The 22,073-nt window shown below is 37.5% G+C and overlaps 1 protein-coding gene across 1 annotated transcript in view; it reads left to right on the top strand.

The window, feature by feature from the left end:
* Window positions 1–15,655, top strand: part of LTN1 (listerin E3 ubiquitin protein ligase 1) — a 63,035-nt gene extending 47,380 nt beyond the window's left edge. The window contains exons 22-30 of the mRNA XM_029939085.1: window positions 139–352; window positions 1,207–1,444; window positions 1,750–1,824; window positions 4,149–4,335; window positions 9,987–10,161; window positions 11,204–11,424; window positions 12,768–12,962; window positions 13,654–13,821; window positions 14,316–15,655. Coding sequence (XP_029794945.1) covers window positions 139–352; window positions 1,207–1,444; window positions 1,750–1,824; window positions 4,149–4,335; window positions 9,987–10,161; window positions 11,204–11,424; window positions 12,768–12,962; window positions 13,654–13,821; window positions 14,316–14,378 — 1,536 coding nt within the window. The 3' untranslated portion in view covers window positions 14,379–15,655. The remainder of the gene's footprint in view (window positions 1–138; window positions 353–1,206; window positions 1,445–1,749; window positions 1,825–4,148; window positions 4,336–9,986; window positions 10,162–11,203; window positions 11,425–12,767; window positions 12,963–13,653; window positions 13,822–14,315) is intronic.
* The last annotated feature ends 6,418 nt before the right edge of the window (window positions 15,656–22,073 follow it).

Consider the following 22,073-nt stretch of genomic DNA (forward strand, 5'->3'; position numbering starts at 1 on the left):
AGATATGTCACCTGAGACTCTACACATGAACTGCGTTTTATTTTAAAATTTAGAGGAACGAAATAGGCTTTTGTTCATTGCCTTGATTTGTGGTGTTCTGGCAGACACCTGCTTACCCGTTCGTTTCTGTTTCTTCAGACAACAAGGGAAAATTATGCATTGTGTTCTGTTCCACTTGTACAACTGTTTGCCTGTGTCAGCTGTGATTTGGCCTGTGAGCTCAGTGCTTTTTTTGATTCCCCAACTCTGGATACCATTGACCATCTCCCTGCGAATCTAATGACTGAATGGAAAGAATTTTTTTCCCAAGGCATCCACAGTTTACTTTTACCTCTTTTGGTGACTGTTACAGGCAAGTGAAAGGGGAATCATAGTGAGATTCATTGCAAATGACTGGTTGAAAAATTCAAAACAAATACTTTGGATGTTTAAGTCAACCGTACAGAACAGTTAAGAGCCTGAGCGGGGGGAGGGGGGAGAGCCTGAGAGAAAGCTTGGCCTCTCAGAAGTGAAATGTGTGCTTCTGCTTTACAGTTAAGAATTGAAAAGTAGCAAAGTATCCAAAGTCTATTGCATTAAAATAATAGTAATTCGGATAACATGAATCAATTTATAACTCACACTTCTCTTTTTTTAAATTGTTTTAAGTTTATATATTTAGCACCAGTGGAGTAGGAGGAGAAAGAGAGGGAGAGAGAGAATCCCAAGCAAGCTCTGCACTGACAGTGGGGCTTGAACTCACAAACCATGAGATCATGACCTGACCCAAAATTGAGAGTTGGGACACTTAACTTACTGAGCCACCCAGGCACCCCAGGCTTCTCTTTTTTTAATAGAAGTTATTAAACAGTTTTGATCACCAGTTAAAATTACAGTAAGCAGTTTCTAGCTAGGACAGCACTAATGTTTGTCAATTTTTAATTTCATTTTCTTAAATTATATTTGACTGGGGGCGCCTGGGTGGCTTAGGTTATGATCTCATGGTTCATGGGTTCAAGCCCCAAATTGGACTCTGTGCTGTCAGGCAGAGGCCACTTTGGATCCTCTACCCCTTTCTCTCTCTGCCCGTTTCCCACTTAGGCTCCCTCAAAAATATTTAAAAAAAAAAAAAAAAGAAAGAAAAGAAATTTGACATTCTGTGAATCAGTCAAGCTGTATTACTTACTTGTGTTGGGACGTGCATATTTCTTTCCTTTTTGTTATCAGGAGAAAGCAAAGATACATCTGAAACATCCTTCCAGAATGCAGTGCTGAAGCCAATGTGTGAAACATTAACATATATCCCAAAGGACCAGCTATTGAATCAAAAACTCCCTTCAAGATTGGATGCTGGCCGAAAAACAAACTTACCAGAATATCTGCAGACTTTGCTAAATACTTTGGCCCCATTACTCCTCTACAGAGCTCGGCCTGTGCAAATTGCTGTTTACCATATGCTGTACAAGTAAGAATTCTTCCAATTGAATTCTTGTGGTGGCGCTATAAAAAATAGAATATATTAGCTCTCTTAGTCATTAAAAGCCCAAGTAAAAAACAGCAACACAACAACAAATGCCAAAGTTTTGATCATCTAGGTCACTGTTTTCCATACACAGTTTCCATTTAGATAGCCCTGGCAATTGTTGGTTATTTCAGAAAAAAACCATTTAAAAATATCCTCATTAAAAGTTAAGTATTGGTCTTTCTGCTCTTGAGCATGATTTAACAATGAACAATTTAATATAATATGAAATATATTCTGACCTGCAGATTGATGCCTGAATTACCACAATATGATCAGGATAATCTGAAGTCATATGGAGATGAAGAAGAAGAACCAGCCTTGTAAGCTTTTTAAATAATTTGTTTTATTAAATTCTTCTACTTATCTTGTAACTTTAGAAGATTGATAAATACAAAAGCTCTAAATTTAGAGTATATATTCAATAGATCTTCAAAATCCTCTGTAATATGTAAATGAAATCTAGAGTTCAGCCAAAAAGATAGTCTCTCTCCTTAACTGTTCTTAAATTCTATCAATTTGCTACAATTTAGCAAAACTTTCTTTGACCACATGATAGCTGTGGAAACAATGTATCAATTCCAAGATCTATTGAGCGCCCACTTTATCCAGAGTAGTAATTAAAAGCTAATGGGAGAATATGATGGTTAGTATAATCCTTCTTGTTCTTAAGAAGCTCATCATCTGTTATAGACAGTATTCCTCTGTAATAGGACCCAGGGGGTGGCGAGTGGTATGGAAGGGGACAGGCAGCTGATGAGAGGGAGACAGCTGCTGTGGGCCAGCGGGGAAGACTTCTTGAGGAAGAGACATCTTCGAAGTCCGGTAGCATTTCAGCAGGGCAGGGGAGGCCATAGAAGTTAAGAGAATTCTGTGTGCAAAGGCGTAAAGGCATGAATATTCAGGTTATGTTTGGGGGTGTTGAGTAATTGCCACTCAACACATTTTTTATTGTCCTCTGCTGGAATAGAAGCTCTGTAAAGTTAGAAATTTTATCTCTTGTTCCTGACTGTACTCAAAGCAGCCAGAATGGTTCCTGGCCTAAAGCAGACTTAAAAAATACTGATCATTTGCTGAATAAAAGGATAAATGAGTCAATATGTGGAGTAGTCTGGGGATGTATAGTGGAAAATAAAGTTGAAAGGGTACTTAGATAATAAAATGCCCTTAAAATTACATTTTCTGGGATTTGGGGCATATTTGGTAGAAGATGGGAAAAGTACCAGCTGATTCTGGCTATAATATGAATCATAAATTATACAAGGAAGCAAGCAGACGTGGAGACCATTCTAGAAACAGTAACAGTGCATGGAGGGCAGTGTGGAAAGGAGAGAGATCTGAGCTGTATTTGTAAAATCTAGTCACTGTTGGTCTGGAACAGAGAAGGGTTTGTACGTGGGATGGTGGTGTCGAAGATAAAAACCTAAGGGGGAAGCTTGAAGCTGGGAAAAGGCGGCCACAGGGCTAGAGACATTACCGAGGTGAGAGAGCACTGACCCACAGTGTCAGAAGTTGACAAGATATACACAAGTATTTCACTTTTTGGGAATGTCCTAAGTTTACCTCAAGTGTTACTGAGTGCACTAGTTTAGTAAAGAAGAAAATGAACTTACATTGTCATGAGTTAATTTGAATATTGAATTTACTTTCCTGAAAAGATACACAGTCTTAATGCTTTCATGCCTTTCTAGGGACCTAGTAGGAGCTGGTTTCCCTCATCTTTCCCCTTACTAGCTGACGGGCTTGAGACCAGTCATTTAGTTGCTCTGGCTGTTGATTTTTCTTTTTTTTCCCATCCATAAAAACAGAAGGTTGAAATCTGTCTTTTCTAAAAGGGTCTTTCCTTTAAGTGCTAACTTCTAGAGCCTATACTTTATAGTATATTTCAAATAGTTTTAAAATATACAAATGTGAATAATACTTTACATGTCTTATAAATATACAACTTACGTTTAATGTTTATTTTACATATTTGTGGGACGCCTGTGTGGCTCAGTTGGTTAAGTGGCTGACTCTTGATTTTGGCTCAAGTCATGACCTCTTGAGCCCTGCTTTGGGCTCTGCACTGATAGTGTGGAGCCTGCTTGGGATTCTCTCTCCTGCTCTCTCTCTGCCCCTCTCCTGCTCGTGGTGTCTCTCTCTCAAAAGTAATAAAGAGACTTAAATATATATATTATATATTTGTTAAATAAATATGAAAAAGTATATATTTATATGTTTTATATGTGTATTTATACAATGTTCTATGTCTTCCAGATTCTGTAATTGCCATTATGCAAAATTAGAAGTTAAAAAAAAATTAGAAGTTAAAACTGAATCTGTAAAGGGGGAATTTATTTTCTTTTAGCTTATTTATTTTGAGAGAGAGTGTGAGTGAGAATGAGCAGAGGAGGGGCAGAGAGCGAGGGAGAGAGAATCCCAAGCAGGCTCTGTGCTGTCAGTGTGGAGCCTGATGTGGGGCTTGAAGTCATGAATTGTGAGATCATGAGCTAAGCTAAAATCAAGAGCTTAACTGATTGAGCCACCCAGAAATGGTTCTGGAAAATAGAGAAAGATTTTCCTAAAATGTGTAAAGTTTATACATATCGTCAATTTTTTAAGGGACAAGTTATGGAGAAAATTGTGGTGTTTAATCATTGACTCGTAGGTCACCACCAGCAGTACTGATGTCTCTTCTTAACACTCAAGAGGACTTACTAGAAAACGTTTTGGGATGTATTCCTGTTGGACAGATAGTTACTATTAAGCCACTGAGTGAAGACTTCTGCTATGTTCTGGGGTATCTCCTCACTTGGAAATTAATACTTACTTTCTTCAAAGCTGCTTCATCTCAGGTAAATAAAGATACAATAACTTTTGACAGTTTTGTCTTCTGTGTGTTTCATTGTTACTGTCCTAAACCCTTTGTTTCCCCTCCTTTTGGAAAAAAAGGGAAAATGCCTCACATTTCGATCTAATCTTATTTGGCTAACTTCAGACATTCTGCTAAATTTATTTCTGTCCCTTACTTCCTTATCTCTCCCCCTCACCTCGGCCTCTGTCTGTCTGTCTGTCTGTCTCTCTCTCTCTCACACTCATACACACACAAACACACACACACACTCACTCACTCACAATTTTTTCAAAAGTAATCAATCTCGGGAATGTCCTGGAATCAATTTTTTTTTCTAACTGAATGTAACCACCAAGTCCTTTTATTGCAGGAAACAAAAGAGTTATTTTATATTGCCACAGTAATAATTTCAAAATAATTTGATCTTGTTTTTTTTCTTTGGTTAACTTCTGATCCTTGTAGAGATTCTAGTTAATACATCATTGAGAATATACCTTATTAGAAAAATCAGTGTTTCGAGAAAGATCAATGAAATGTTACCCGTGTACTTCAAACTGTTATCTCTAATTGGTGAAAATACTTGGTAACACTTTTGCTCAAATTATTCTAGCAGCCACTAGATGTCTCTCTTGTCTCGTGTTTAGGGAAAAAGACCTCATTGTCTAGGAGGGAAGCTGGAAAAATCTACTTCAGTTTTTTTCCCCCCTTTTCATTCTTTAGGCAGATCCCCGTTTTAAAAGTTTCAATGAAATACTAATTGAGTCAGTTTAGTAAACTTAGGACTTTTTAAATATAAACAGTGGCTTTTTTTTGACAATATAAATATAGTTTATTACCTCATATTTAAGATGTAACTAAATATGGCATTCTTTTCAAATGTGATTTTTCAAAATTCTTAAGTTATGATTATGTTGTTGCAAATAGCTCATACCTTGATACAAATACAGGAACAAATATGCATCTTTGCATTTGTATATCTAAGGGAAAAATCAAATCACAGAAGCAACAGTGGTCTAGATATTTAAATTGTTTTATTTTTCTGGGATGCCTGGTGGCGCAGTAGGTTAAGCGTCTGACTCTTGGTCTCATGGTTCGTGGGACCGAGCCCCGTGTCTGGCTCTGCACTGACGGTGTGGAGCCTGCTTGGGATTCTCTCCCTCTTCCCATCTCTCTGTCCTTCCTGCATATTCATATTCATTCATTCTTTCTCTCTTAAGATAAATAAACTTAAAAAAATAGTTTTATTTTTCTTCAGGCCTGCCACTTATGTTTGTGACTTGAGATAGTTTTTATTTGCTGGTGGTATAGTTCAAGAACTCCTTGATGGGCTTTATATTTGTTTCTTAAAATATTGTTGATCTCTAAACTGTTGGAGGAAAGTGGGGCTTCCACATGTAAGAATTTTGTTGTTATCGTCTTATATTCACAAGTTTAGAAAATGGCCATGCAGGGGCAGCGGGGTGAACCCGTTGGTTAAGCATCCAACTCTTGATCTCAGCTTAGGTCATGATCTCACAGTTCATGGCATCGAACCCCACACTGTCAGTGCAGAGCCTGCTGGGGATTCTTCTTTCTCTCTCTCTCTCTCTCCCCCTCCTCTGCTTGAGCTCGCTCTCTCAAAATAAATAAAAACTCTCAAACTGAACAAAGAAAATTATACATCACTTTTTTCATTAACCAGAATTAGGGGAGGCTCTACAACGAATTGTAGAGCAGCACTTACTGAGCCTAGAACTTGAATCGGGCTGTAGATATTAAACCAGAACGACTGAATTAATGGCACTTATTAGATAAATTCTAAAACAAGCTGAGATTTTTTTTTAAAAAATGCTAATCATTCCTAAATCTGGTTTTGTTTTAAAAATTTTTTCTTAAAAACAAAACTCCCAGATTGAACTGGAACAAAGTTATGCATGTATGTGTTTCATAGCTTTATTGAGATGTATTTCACATACTATCAAATTTACTTATTGAAAGTGTGCAGTTTGGTGTTTCTGCTATATTCACAGAATTGTGTAAATATCACCACTTCTAATCTAGAACATTTCAGCACCTGAATAAAGGGACCTTTTCCCATTTGCAAACAGTTCGCATTTCCTCTCAAACCCTCCCAACCAGCCCCTGGCAGCCACTAATCTGTGTCTCTATGGATTTGCCTATTGTGAACATTTCACATACGTGGTCTTTTGCTGTGTCTGCCGTATTTCACTTAGGATGTTTGCAAATACATGCGTGTTATGGCATGCATCAGCACCGCATTCCTGTTTTTTTTTTTAAATGTTTGTTTTTGAGAGAGAGGGAGAGAGAGCAAGCAGTGGAGGGGCAGGGAGAGAGACCGATAGAGGATCCAAAGCAGGTTCTGCATGGCCAGTAGAGAGCCAGATGGGGGCTCGAACTCATGAACTGTGAGATCATGACCTGTAACAACGTCAGAGGGTTAATTGACTGAGCTACCCAGGTACCCAGTGCTACATTCCTTTTTATGACGAGTAATATTCCGTTGTGTCAGTTTACCACATTTTGTTTATTCATTTATCCATTGATGGACATTTAGATTGTTTCCACTTTTTGGTTATTGTGAATAAAGCTGCTGTAAAAAATTGTGTATGAATTTTTGGGTGGACATATGTTTTTATTGTGTTGTGTACCTTAGAGTGGGACTTCTGGGTAACATACATGTTTTAAAAAGTTTGTTGATTTTTTTCTTTTTCAGGTTTTTATTTAAATTCCAGTTAACATGCAGTATAATATTAGTTTTAGGAGTAGAATTTAGTGATTCATTACTTATGTATAATACCCAGTGCTCATCCCAACAAGAGCCTGCCTTAATGCCCATCACTTATTTTACCCATTCTTCCATCTACCTCCTCTGTGGGTAACCATCAGTGTATTCTCTATAGTTAAGAGTCTGTTTTCTGGTTTCTCTGGTTTTTTTCCCCCTGCTATGTTCATCTGTTTTTTTTTCCTTAAATTCCACATATGAGATTGTATTTGTCTTTCTCTATGTTATTTCGCTTAGCATAATACTGTCTAATTCCATCCATGTTGTTGCAAATGGCAAGATTTCATTCTTTTTGATGGCTGTGTGATATTCCATTGTATGTATTTACCACATCTTTATTCATCCGTCGATGGACATTTGGGCTTTTCCCATAATCTGGCTGTTGCTGATAGTGCTGTGATAAACACTGGTCGCATGCATCCCTCGGAATCAGTGTTTTGTACCCTTTGGGCAGGTACCTTAGTAGTGCAGTTGCTGGATCAGAGGGTAGTTCAGTGTTTTTATGCAACAGTGTGTTAATATTTTAGTGCTACAGGTCTGTTGTTCTGTGCCACACACAAAGAGTCCGCTTCTACTTTTCTTAGAAGATAATGTGACATTAGTTGTGTTTGTTGTTTTTTTAGTAGGCTCTATGCCCCGTGTGGGGCTTAAACTCATAGCCTGTGGATCAGGGTTCTCACGTCCTGCTGACTGAGCCAGCCCATCAGCCCAGGGTAGTGTCTGTAACTTTTGTGAGGTACTTCCATATTGTTTCCCAGAGTGGCTGCCCCAGTCTGCATCCCCACCAACAGGGTGAGGGGATTCCCCTTTTTCCGCGTCCTCGCCAACACGTGTTGTTTCCTGTATTGTTACTTGTAGCCATTCTGACAGGTGTGAGGTGATCTCTCATCGTGGTTTTGATTTGTATTTCCCTGATGATGAGTGATATTGAGAATCTTCTCATGTGCCTGTTAGCCATTTGTATGTCTTCTTTGGAAGAATGTCTATTCATGCCCATTTTTTAACTGGATTATTTGGGTATTGAGTTTTAGGGGTTCTTTTTATATTTTGGATACTAACCTTTATCAAAAACATTCTTTGATATGTATGATTCCACTCTTCCCCCTGATTAATTTTTTTAAAATTCTAGTTCAACTGTTTTTGAAAAAAAAAATCTGACTTGCAGAGGAGGTACATGCTTTCTCTGTCTTTACTTTTTTCCTGCTGACCTACCTGAAAGTAAGTTAAAGACATCATGGTGCTTTACCAAAAGTAGTTAAACAGGTATCTCCTAAGAACAAGGATATGCTTCTACACAAGTGTATTAATACCGTCATTACACTCGAATTTAATTTTAATGCAATAACATCTAATGTGCATCCACACTTTCCTGGTTGTCTCTGTGTGTCCTTTAGTGTTGTATCCCTTCTCTGTTGAGGATTCGGTCAAGGGTGATGTCTGCATTTGCTTGTCCCATGCCTTTTTTTCTTTAGTGTCCGTCATCAGGTTAGTTATTTTGTAGACTCTCTAAGGATTTGGGTTTGTCTGATCGTTTCCTCATGATTAGTCTCTGGTTAATTTTCAGCAAGAGCACACTTACTGCACAGTGGTGATGTGCCATCAGTTTGTCACCTCAGGAGACACAGAATGTCAGTGTGTCCTTTTTGATGATACTGAGTTGGTTACTTGGAAAACTAGTGTCCTCCAGATTTCTCCATTGAGGTACTTTGACCAACATATTGTAAAAATAAATTCCATGTCCTATGGCTTGATACGTTTTTGAGCATTTATAGTGTTCAGAAAATGGTGTCTTTGCACTAAGCAGAGATCTGTACTTGAGTGGGAAAAAGAATTTTAAAACAGGTACATATACCAAAGAGTTGCAAAATGAATGTGAGCAGGTGAAAACTGGGTTATTGAAGAATGAGTCCTGAAGCACACAGATGCCTCTAGTGCACCTAGTGGTGCCAGATTTTCCTATTTTTTAAGATTTTATTTTAATCCCAGTTTTGTTAAAAGTGTCGTATTAGTTTCAGATGTACAATAGGTGATTCAGCACTTGCGCACATCACCCCGTGCTTGGCACAACTAGTGCCCTCCTCCATCCCCACCGCCTGTTTCAGCCATCCCTTACCCACTCCCCACCCCCGAGCTATCAGTGTGTGCTCTAGTCTGTTTCTTGGTTTGCCTCTCTCTTTTTTTAACCTTTGCTTTTTTGTTTTGTTTCGTAAATTCCACATATGAGTGAAATTATATGGTATTTATCTTTCTCTCACTGACTTATTGTATAAGATTCTCCTCTAGTTTTTTAAAAAGGAACCAGAAATCCATATTTTTGAGTGAAATCCTGCTTTACAAAACAGGAAGTCCCCCTAGACATTTTGGACTACTAGTTTGTTCTCTCTTTTCTAAAGAAATGCTGGCGTGTTTGATACAGTGTGAGATCAGCCATAAAAATGGGATTAGTTTTGGGCAGGATTTTGAAAGGTAAAGGACTATGGGGCAGAAGGGGTGTGTGGAAGACTTGGGAGGGAGAGGGAGCCAGTCGTCTGGGAGCGGGGAGTAGATTTCTTAGAGACTCCAAGTAGACGTGAACTTATTAGCAGGGAGATGGTTGGAGAAAGATGTTAGAAGCATACGTCTAATAATGAGGGGCTAGTGAAAACTTCTGCTTGTTTGTGAAGAAAGAAGGGGAGCAGTGCCATCAAATGGCCTGTTGGGAAGTACAGATGTGGCATATATTTTGTAGGACTCCTCCGTGTAATTCTAAGTGTTCAAATTAATGCTTTTTTCATTGTGTTGTACAGCCTATTCTGTTTTGGTTTGTTCTTCTCTACTGATTCTCTGGGTTTAATTGGGTTTACTAACAAAACTTCCTTGCTCCCCACCAGCTTCGGGCACTGTATTCAATGTACCTTCGAAAAACAAAAAGTTTGAATAAATTGCTCTATCACCTGTTCAGGCTAATGCCAGAAAATCCGACCTATGCAGAGACCGCTATTGAGCTCTCCAATAAGGAGCCTAAAACATTCTTTACGGAAGAACTCCAGCTGAGGAGTATCAGAGGTAAGATGTGTGTTTGTGTCTTTCCTTGGAGACTACGTCCAGAATGGGTTGTATTTATTATGCATTATTCTTGCGAGTTTGGAGAATAATCTAAATGTGGGTCCTGGCCCTGAGAATGTTGAAGTACACGATTTCCACATTTATTTAAATAGGACAAACAGATCTTGTGGGTGAGGGTAAGAATTCATACATTCTTAAAGTTTAGTTTGTTCTGTAAGCAAAGATAAAATGATATGTTTTATAAAACAATAATACATGGTTTTATTTATAAGTAGTTTTGTCGACTTATAGTCTTATATAAGTCTTATAGTCTTCTATAAGTTTTATGGTCTTATAAGTCTTTATATTTATAAATAAGTATAAGTAGTCTATATTTAGAAGTGTAATATATGCTTACATATAAGTAGTCTTCAGTTGGGGAAACAAAGATGGGTAACATTTATTTCCTTCGCTCCATGAGCTCACGTTTTAACTGAGGGTGCAGATATCCATGCATCTAGTTTGTACTCCAGTGGTTTAAGTGGTCTCCTTGAACAACTGGGATTTTTTAAATGCCTTGGAGATATGAGGAGGGTCCTGTGTCTTGTGAGTATTGAGGTGGATATTCTAGGACTTTTGTATAACACATCAGCGAGCTCTGGGGAAGGTGTCGGGACCAAACTCTTTTTCATAATTTATAAGAAAGACGGTCTCTTTCCTCCTTTTTATTTAAAATTTTTTCCACCCTGGGTGGAGGCAGGGTTCCTCCTTAAAATATGCGTGTTCCTCTTTTTTTGTCATCTGTCATGTGAAATACAGACTTCTATTTCTAGGCATATTTTTCGTTGTCAATTGGGATCTTCATTCTTTTTACTTCTTTTTTTGCCATTCTAATGGTTTACTTTGAATGTATGGGTTTGCGAATGCTCCAGAGTTCTGGTTTCTTTGGTATGTTTATCTTATGAGCCCTGGCTCTGGTGTTAAGGAATTAAAAAGGATGTTCTAGTCTGTTATTCTGTGGAAGAAATACATGTTACTAACTAAGACTTTGCTTTTTCCTCAGAAACGGCGACTCTCCCATACCATATCCCACACCTGGCTTGTTCAGTCTATCATATGACATTAAAAGACTTGCCTGCCATGGTCAGGCTGTGGTGGAATAGTAGTGAGAAGCGTGTTTTCAATATTGTAGATAGATTTACCAGCAAGTATGTCAGCAGTGTTCTTTCTTTTCAAGAAATTTCTTCTGTACAAACAAGTACACAACTGTTTAATGGCATGACGGTTAGTATTATCTTGAATTTTTTCCTGAAAAGCTGTTTAAATATTGATTATGTCATTCGTAGTGCATGTCATCACAGTATCAGCCATTGGTTCAGAACTGTAGAAATTGTCTACTTTATTTTCTGATTCTTGAGTATCAAATTTCAATATTAATATATAGATTAAAACAATGTTATAATTTCATTTACCCCATCAGAGTTTTTGAGCATTTGTTAGTTCATTCAAAATATATACTGAATACCATTCCAGGCACTATGTGCCAGTTTCTTGGGAAATGCATGGTTAAGAGGGTCAGATCCTTATTATGTAATACCATATAATCTGATAAAGGGGAAAGCGTGATCCTGGTAATCTTTTTTTCACTCGAAACTAAAAAGTGGCTCATTAAGAGGAAGAATGCTCTGCAGTCAGAGTGGGAAAGGCTCAGCCGGCTGGAGAGATCAGGTGCAACTTTATGGAGAAAGATTACTTTGAAGTGGGCAGGATTGTGTTTTAGGGACAGTGAGGGGAAGGGGATTGAATATCAAAGGAAAACAGTATGGCAAAAGCAAAAGTTTGGAGGTGAGAATGTAATTTTTGTGACTGCCTAAGAAATGATGAATGAGCCAGTATTCATACAGCGTAGGATTCCTGAAAGTAAGTAGAGAACCAGCTGCTTCCGTGATAAATTAGGCCATATTGGGAAAGGCTTCAAATGATCGTCTAAAATATTTTGGTCCTATTTAGCCACTGAAAATTTCCTTTGAGGCAAGTGACATTGTCAGAGTTCTAATCTGTGAAATTGCTTTGCCTGCAACATATAGTACTGGCTGTTGGCATGGAGCTTGGGTTCAAATGCAGAGTCGGGATATCACTGGTGTAGATATTACGAGTAACAAGGAGGGCCTGAGTGAGGTAGTATCAGTGGGAAAGTTCCATAAAATGTTAGAAATTTTGTGATGATTTATTCGAACTTGTAGCTCGTTAATAGATGGAAATGGTCTAACAGTTGATGGTTGGCTTTAAAGCTCAAGAGAATGCTGTGGCAGAGAAAGAGTTGGGAGACTTCTAAATGGAAGTGATACCCTCATTCTGTCATTGGCTGTTAAAAAATTATGATGTGATAAGCCCAGTATTAAAACTCATACTTTTTTATGAGCAGAATTTCTTATGAAACTAACTTTGGATTTCATGAAAATCACTTTAAAATATGTTAGGTATATAAACCTATTAAATAAATATCTCTTGTCTGATAAACCAACACGCTTACCTGTGTTGTCTTTGAAGACTGACTATCCCAACAAGATGTTCTTTGAACAAAAGAAAGAAAATTGCAGGAAAGTATTACGTTTCCCGTGTTGCAGGTTAAAGCTCGGGCTACTACCCGAGAAGTGATGGCTACTTACACAATTGAGGACATAGTTATTGAGCTTATAATCCAGCTGCCTTCAAATTATCCACTGGGCTCAATAACCGTGGAGAGTGGGAAGAGAGTGGGAGTGGCTGTTCAGCAGTGGCGGAATTGGATGCTGCAGTTAAGCACTTACCTCACCCATCAAGTAAGTCTGTGTCTCACATTTGACTCCCCACATAGAGCCCTGCTGACCTGCTCTTGGAAAGGGTGGTCAGACTTAAACCACATCCCTTCTGCTTGAGGTTGAAACCGATACACTGTATTTCCTTCGATCAACACAGATATATGCCTAAATGACTTGACCCTGCCCAACTGTTGAAATTTTTAAGGTTCTACAATCTTTTTCCTGGTGTCTGAGAGGAATTGACTTTACTCCACTGGCATTGTGGAGGATCTAGAACGTTATGTAGTGTTACAGTTGCTTGAGAGGGAATCTTCTTGCAAGATACCGAACCAATCAATGTCTTTGGAGCTACTTTTAGTCTAAGATTTCAACTCTCCTTCTGTGATTACAGAAATCCCACTACTCTCAAAGGTCTTTGACTTTTAAACAAATTATAGTTGTTTCCACATTGATATCGTAGAGCTTGATGTATTGGTGTGGAAGCCTTTCTTTCAAGTCTGTCCTTAAAGAAGAGAAAATATATCTGGGTCCTACAATTTGGGAGGTCATTTTAAAAACCACCATTCAGAAAACTTAGGAGATGTAAAGATAGCCAAGCAGATTCTCTTCTCTCCAAATTCAAATTCAATTTTAAAATTTATGAAATTGAATAAAAATAACTTTGGTACTCTTCAGAGCATGTTTACTTTATCCTTTTTCCTTGTTGTAACAGAATGGAAGTATTATGGAAGGCCTCGCATTATGGAAAAATAATGTAGACAAACGTTTTGAGGGTGTCGAAGATTGCATGATCTGCTTCTCAGTCATTCATGGTTTCAACTATTCTCTTCCCAAAAAAGCCTGTAGAACATGCAAGAAAAAGTTCCATTCAGCCTGCTTGGTAAGTTCCAAGAGAAATTAACTTACTTATATTTTACGTATATTTTATATGTGTGATACCTAATTTTGGAAAAGAAAATAATGTTAAACTCTTAAATGTAGTTAATATTAAAATGATGTTTCAACATCTGTAAAAGGTAATTAGTAATTCACGGAGACCAGTAGCATAAAGGAGACTGAAAACAATTGGAAGGAGAGGCCATTTGGCGTCAGAGCTCTTTGCTCTCTGTTCTTTAACCGTCAGCTGCCCTGCGTACAGTTGCTTCATGAGGAGGTCTTGTCTTCCTCACGTGTCTTCGTGCTTGTGTGTGGGGAGAAAGCATCATCCTGTAGCCGTTGGAAGTAATGCTGAGTTGTGTTGATTTTGAAGATGAATGGAGGAGGCTAAACTTTTGGTATTTTTCCACATTATCATTGTTAAGCTTACGTTAGATGTGTATGTGATATGACAGCTTTAAAAGGTTCTTTTAACGTTCAAAACCTTTTCTTTTTCAGTACAAATGGTTTACATCTAGCAACAAATCCACTTGTCCACTATGTCGTGAGACCTTTTTCTGAATTTTTTTTTTCCCATTGGAAGTGATCCCTGAAGTAAATCAAGCAGAGTGTGGCTTTGGATCCATCCTGAAGTATTGATGTGAGGAGGCCAGTGAGCATTACTTTTACATGAGACCTTCTCTAGAAAATTATTTTGGTTAATGTAATGATCCTAAATCAGGTTTACTTATCTTTAGATTGCTTTGTAAATGTTTGGAAACCTTTTCTTTACATAAGAATATTACATATTTGAGAGAAAATATTTATATTAATAGTTTAATCTTTTTGTATATTTAAAAATAAATATGGAAAAACCCTAAATTACAGAATTGGAATTTGTGAAAGCACTGTCCACTGTGTTATACTAAAATCCCAGTTTGTTCATCTCTGCTCTAGGAGAATCCAGGTGAGGCAAAGGAACTGAGAGGGTTCATTTCTATCTACACATATTTTAAGACTTATTTACCAGTTATGACAACACAATTAATTAGTCTTCTGATACTTGTAGATTATTTTAATGATAAAATGAGGCTGAGCTATTAATACAGCTTATCAGAAGCTATTTGAAGCATGCTCTGAAATCCTGTATCAAAGAGTATAAACCGAGCTTTAAGGTGTCTCCATTTATCAAGGGTTATGAAATTCAGACAATTAAATTCATGGCACTGACCTTTTGCTGTGGAAGAATTTCCATGTATTAGTGAAATCTGAGTTGCAGACCTGTCAGTGAATTTATTATTACTCAGTTTGAGTGAGTCTCCAGAGGATATGAATTTGAGAGAAGCAGGAGTTAGGTTATTTCATTCGTGAAGCAGAGTGGTAGTGATCCCTCTATTAAGAGGGAAGAAGTAAATGAGTATTTCTGAAATTTAAGATGGTGGAAAAAACAAAAAATTATAAAATGTTACAGGAAGCTTTCAATTTTGTAAGCAAACTTTGCTATTCTTACTGGCGAAGATTATACTAAATTAGATATTTGGGGGAGCTTATTTTTTCCAGCCTTTAGAAGTACAAGTTAGTAATTTTAGTACTAAGTAAAATTCAGTATAATAGGCTGAAGCGAAGTAGATGGAAACCTGCCTTGTGCCCCAGCACTGTTACCCTTAACAGATTGTACCCAAGTTATAAAAGTATGGAAGCTTGGAACTTGGAATAATTTTATTGCAGTCTTCCATTACATGGGAAATATTAGCATATCGAATAGCAAGTATACTTCAAAGATCAGCTAATCATCTCTGTTCAAATGTTTAATTGGCAAAAAGCAAGTCATGTTAAATAAAATCGCTGCTTACCATCAACTGGGTAAAATGGTTATTATTGAACTAGAATGAATGTGGTCAGAGTATTGTAGTCGAGAGTGAAGTATCATGCGTGAGTTATGGATCTCTTGAGTTGAATTTGTAGATGCAGTATCCTACCCAGTTTTGTCTGTCTCTTGGATTTTTCTCTGTAGTGTTTATTATCTTATAGCCTTGAGAATCAAGGAGTCAGTAAGTGAAGAACAGATAGCAAAATTCTACTACCTCTTCTTAACCCCTTTCTTAAGGATTCTTTTACATCTCTCTCTGACATAGGAATCCCAAAGGATTGTGTTACTCCTCTGTGAAAGTTACAAACTTTTCCTTTAAAAATGGTTTTGTAATAAGACTTTGTTTATAACTTTTCCAATATTGGTACTTCTTGGCTTCTGACCCAAAACTCAAGGAGAACAGAAAAGGGAATAATGGAGCATTGTTTTTCCACAGTGGTATTTAGGCATCAGGTTCTTGGTGAAACACTATAATAAAGTGGAATACCTTCTCTTCATACTTAGGACTCTTAGCCTTTGAGACTTGTAAATATATGTAAAGCTTGTTACTGTTTATATGCTACAGAAAAGGCTTTCCAGAATAAGACTGAAATACAGAGTATGATTCATTAAAGTTTTATTTATATAGCTTTAACAACTCTCAGAGTATCCCTTAAAATTCTAGTATAAGAACATTTAAAAATTGCATGAGATTCAAAGCTCATTCGCAGAATTATTAATTTAAAACCGTAATGTAAATTTCAAATTTTAGAATTTATTTTTAACTCTTATCACATGCTCTAATATATGTATATAAGTTTCTGTGGCTTAAATAATTAATGTTATTACTTGACAAGTGTTTGTGGTGTGAATGATTAATGTTATTTTATTGTTATACCATATGTGCCCATTAAGATTCTTTTTAATTATAAAATATTTCAAATATACAGAGTAATAATATAAATGCCCTTGTACTCTTCACAAACTATTTTGCCATATTTGCTTCTGATTTTTAAGGAAATAAAATGTTCCTCTTTTGTACTCCTCCCTGATGCCATCTCCTTTTTCCCTCCCTAGAGCTAACCTGTTCTGAAGTTGGTGTGACTCTTTCCTGTTTAAGATCTTACACTTTACCATGTGTTTGTATCCATAAGTAATCATATAGCAGTATGAAAAATTTTTTATTTGTGATAGCCTATCGAATGTAATCTTCTGTAACTTGCTTTTTCAGTCAACGTAACTCTGTTTAATATATTCATTTACTTGCCAATTCACCCAATTATGGTCATTTCAGTTACAACTTTTTGCTTTTTTGAACAGTGCTGCAAGCGTACATTCTTGATAACATTTTCTTATGCAAATGTGCCAGGTATTCTGGACATATGCCCCCAGATGGATTTTTAGGTGGTATACGTATACTCCCAGATTGCTCTCCAAAGTGGTATGCAAGTTGGCACTTGCAATGACAATTTAAGAGAATTCTGGAGAGCTGTGAGATAGTGGCTTTTTGTTTTAATTTCTATTTTTCCCTGGCTACCAGGAACCTTAGCTTCATTTCATATATTTACTGTTCATTATTCTGTGAATTTATAATCTGTATGCTTGTTTTTCTCTATTACATGGCTGCTTTTAGTATGTGGCTTCATTGTAACGTGGTCTATGGCTGTCTTTATATAGAATTTTATAGTTAACTTTAGTCAAATTTATCATCCTTTCCTTTATGATTGAGCCTTTTTTGTTGTTTTAAAATTTTATTCTTCCCCTAAGTGTAAAAAAATTCTATTTTGTTTCAAAAGATATAAATTCCAAAATATACCTGATTCACCTGAAATTAAATTTAGTGATTGTTGTAAGGCACACACCCTCTTCCATACTGATAGCTAGTTCTCACAGCATCCTGTATTAAATAACATGCCTGTTCCCTGTTGACTTTGGGGTGCCTCCTCTCGTATATTATCAGATCCTCTTCCATATGAAAACTGGTTTCTGGGCTCTGTATTCTGTTCCATTGACCTACTTATCTGTGTTAATTCAATACAGATTTTTTTATTCTTTGAATAAATAGCTTTATAATTCATCTTGAAGAGTAGGTAAGTAGTCCTCTATTCTTGCTCTTCCAGGACTTTCCTTGGACAGCCATATTCTCCGCTGTCCAAGTCTCCCTTTCCCTCGCTTGTTTGTTATCCTGGCTAGTTTGTCCTCACTGCAGTAAGTTGATTTGTGGAAGAATTTGACACGTGCCATCTTAAGTTTCATCTGTGTAACCAGGTGGCCCTTCCGGCTTTGCCAGAGCTTATCTTTAAAGTCTTCCAACCCAGTTATTCTCAGTTTGTTTCAAAATCAGAAGCAACATTTTGTGTATTTGTGATGGAATGCTCGACCCTCTCCGTGAATCTGTCTTTTGGTTTTAGAAAAGTTCCTTGCAAAAAGGTTTTGGGGTCAGCAAGGTGTTTATCATGGAGGTCTGCTTACTTAATAGTTTTGATAATGTTCTTTGTTGGTGTTGGTGTTCTTGTTTTTATTGTGGATTTCTTTTTAAGGATGACAACTTCTTTGGCATTGAATAAGATGTATAATTCATTTCCAGATTTTATTAGGGGTATCGAGAAATTAAGAAACTGCTGTTTCTGTGGCATCCCAAATTGATATATTACTTCAAAAATATACTGGCTATTGGCTGCCTCTTTTATTTTTAACAATGTGATGTGTTCTATAAAGACTCCTAAAAAGAGACCTTATAAAAAACCGCAGGTTTGTTCACCTGAGCCTGTTTGGCTTCTGCTGTTCTAAAAGACTGGTGTATCATATATGCAGGCAGTGGTGTTCCTTTTCATTCTTTAAAACAAAACCTATTAAGCAGTAGTGTGAGAATTTACTAGAGCAGGATTCAGAATGTCTTTTCTGGGCATAGACACTTCTCGAACTGCAGAACCATAATCATGGGATTCTCTTTCATTTCTGGATTTGAGAAAGCTATACCAGTAGATGGCAAAATGAGTAAGAGAAAGTGATAATCTACTTTATGTGGTACCATCAGATTTAATTTGCATATTGATCTTCTACCATCCAACCTTGTCAAACTGATTTTTTCTAATAGGTTTGTGTGATGTGTATGTGTGATTTTATATATAAGATCATGTCACTGGCAAATAGAGATAGTTTTACTTTTCCAATCTGGATGCCTTTTCTTTTTTTCTTGCCTAATTGCCTTGGCTAGAACATCCAGTGTTGCGGTGTAGAGAGAGCAGATCTCCTTGTCTGATTCTTGATCGTAAGGGGGAGGCTTTCAGCCTTGCAGCACTGTGCTACTAGCTGTGGTTGGTAGTCAGACTTAAAGGTGAACTAAGTACCAATGTGAAGATGCTTCAGCTAATTAGCCTGCAGTTTCTCTGACGCAAGAAAATAAGCTTTTGAATCAAAGGATAAGCTAAGAGAACATGGTGGTTTTTTGTTTGTTTTTTATGTAGCCATGCTGCTGAAGAACAATTAGTTTCTCAATCTCAGTACTTTGGCATTTTGAGGTGCATAGTTCTTTCTTTGGGGGACTGCCCTGTGCTAACTGTAGGATGTTAAGCAGCATTCGTGGCTCTAACTACTAGATGCCAATGCAGCATCTCCGCTGTGACAACCAAAAATGTCCAGACATCGCCAGATGTGCCCTGGGAGCCAAAATTACCCCTAGTTGATTGCCTTAGAGCATGGACTAACCAAGCACTATTGAATAGAAATATGATGGGAGCCATATATGTTATTTTATATATTTTTATTTAAATGTTTATTTGATTGTTGAGAGAGAGAAAGCATGTGTGCAAACGTGGAAAGGGCAGAGAGAGACGGGGGACAGAGGATCCAAAGCAGGTTCGGTGCTGATAGCAGAGAACCCAACATGGGGCTTGAACTCATGAACCACGAGATCATGATCTGAGCTGAAGTCAGATGCTTAACTGACTGAGCCACCCAGGCACCCCTTTGTAGTTGTTATTTTAAAGTTTGCTAGTGGCAGGGCTTCTGGGTGGCTCAGTTAGTTTAGCATCCAACTTTGGCTTGGGTCATGATCTCGCAGTTCATGAGTTTAAGCCCTGCATCAGGCTCTGAGCCTGCTTTGGATTCTGTGTCTCCTTCTCTCTCTGTCCCTCCCCTACTCACGCTCTGTCTCTCTCTGTCTCTCAAAAATAAATAAACGTTAAAAAAATTTTAAATCAGAAGGTCTGATTATCATATAGACAAAACAACAAAGTATAATAAATAACCTTATACTGTGATGATCTATTTGTTTGGAAGTCTTATATAAAATAAATTCAGCAATAATAACTGCTCAAAGTTTAGATTGTTTCTGAGAAACTCATCTGGCAACAGATCTGAGAACGGTTGGAGTGTGGGGATTAAGAAGCCACTGACCTTTCCTGTTGGTCCAAGGATCTGTTGGAATACTGTCAAGTGAGGTGTTATAATCTTGTGAGAATTATCCAAAGAAGAGACCAAGATTTACCACCTGATCACTGAAACAAGAACTAGGAAAGGGAGAGTTAATACTGGTTAGACCCATCATTTTGAGTAACCATCTGCTAATTTCATATAAGGTTTCTGAGTCTGGGATTGTCTTGGTGTTGTGTTGGTTACAGAGATAGAGAGAATTGATGTCAGCCTTACAGACATATTTATTCTGGCAAAACATGGTGGTCAGCTGGCTTTCAGCAGATGCCTGATAAGTATATTGTGAATTGGTTGACCTTCAAAGTATGAGACTGTTACTGAATGATTGGCATCCAGATATAAGTTGTCATTGATCAATTAAGATTAAACTGAGGCAAGTTTTAAATGATAAAATAGATTTAAAACTGGTTCAGATTCGGGGTGCCTGGGTGGCTCAGTCGGTTAAGCATCGGACTTCGGCTCAGGCTTGATCTCATAGTCTGTGGGTCCAAACTTTGCATCAGACTCTGTGCTGACAGCTCAGAGCCTGCTACAGATTGTGTGTCTCCTCTCTCTATCCCTTCCCCACTTGCTCTCTGCTTCTCTCTCAAAATAAAGACATTTAAAAAAATTTTTTTAAAGTGGTTCAGATTTACTTGTTACTGGCTGTAGAACAGTCTTTTATTCAAACTTTTACTAGGCTCTTTTATTCCGAATAGACTTGTTGGTTCTGCAGACGTTTTTGCTAGCCTTACTTTTTAAAAAAATGAAATGAAGGGACACCTGGGTGGCTCAGTCAGTTAAGCGTCCAACTTGGCTCAGGTCATGATCTCACAGTTCATGGGTTTGAGCCCTGCGTTGGACTCTGTGCTGCCAGCTCAGATCCTGTGTCTCTCTCTCTGTCTCTGCCCCTTCCCCACTCACACTCTGTCTCTCTGTCTCGCGAAAATAAACATTAAAATTTTTTTAATGAAATTCACATAGCGTATAATTAACCATTTTTAAATGGACACTTTAGTAACATTTAATACATTTAGCAGTTACTCTCCAGCCTCCCACCCTGACCACCAATCTGCTTTCTGTCCCTATGGATTTACCTATTCCAGATACCTCATATAAATGGGCTGTACAACACGTGACCTTTGGTGTCTACTTCCTTTCACTTGGCATGTCTTCAGAGCTCATCCACATTGTAGCACATATCAGTACCTCATTCCTTTTTTATTGATGAATAGGATTCGATAGCATATGTACACCACAATTTGTTGATCCATTCTTCTCTTAATGGACAATAAGAGAAGGTTTCTACCTTTTTGCTGTTGTGAATAGTACATCTATGGACATTCACATGCAAGTATTTTTATGAATACATGTTTTCAATTCTTTGGGGTATTTACATAGGAATAGAATTGCTGGTAGTTCTATGTTTTAAGTTTTTGAGGAAACAACAAACTGTTCTCTGCAGCAACTGCCACATTTTCCATTCTCAGCAGTGTATGAGGGTTCCAAAGGTTTCCATCCTTGCCAACACTTGCTGTTTTGCTTTTTTCCCCCAATCATAGCCATCCTAGTGGATGTGAAGTGGTATCTTACCATAGTTTTGATTTGAATTTATCTGATGACCATTGATGTTGAGCATCTTATGTGTTCATTGCCCATTTGTGTATCTTCTTTGGAGAAATACCTATAAAAATCCTTTGCTCATTTTAAGAATGATTTTTTGTTGTTGAGTTGTAAGACCTTAACACACACACACACACACACACACACACACACACACACACACACCCCTAGACTGGATACTAGGCCAAGATCTACTTTTTAGCAGGATGTTAAAGCTCCTTAATTTAGGGAGAAGTTCTTGAGAACTCAATCAGGTTTGGATCTGAATGACAAAAAATCCAAAGTAAATGTGCTTTAAACAAGAAATTTCTCTCCTTGTAAATGAAGTCCGGAAGAGCTCGGCAGCCGTGACAGGCCCAGGTTTCTTAGTTGTTGCCTCGCTGCTCTCAGAC

Source organism: Suricata suricatta, chromosome 5 (assembly GCF_006229205.1).
Source record: "Suricata suricatta isolate VVHF042 chromosome 5, meerkat_22Aug2017_6uvM2_HiC, whole genome shotgun sequence".
In the NCBI taxonomy this organism is placed as follows: Eukaryota; Metazoa; Chordata; class Mammalia; order Carnivora; family Herpestidae; genus Suricata; species Suricata suricatta.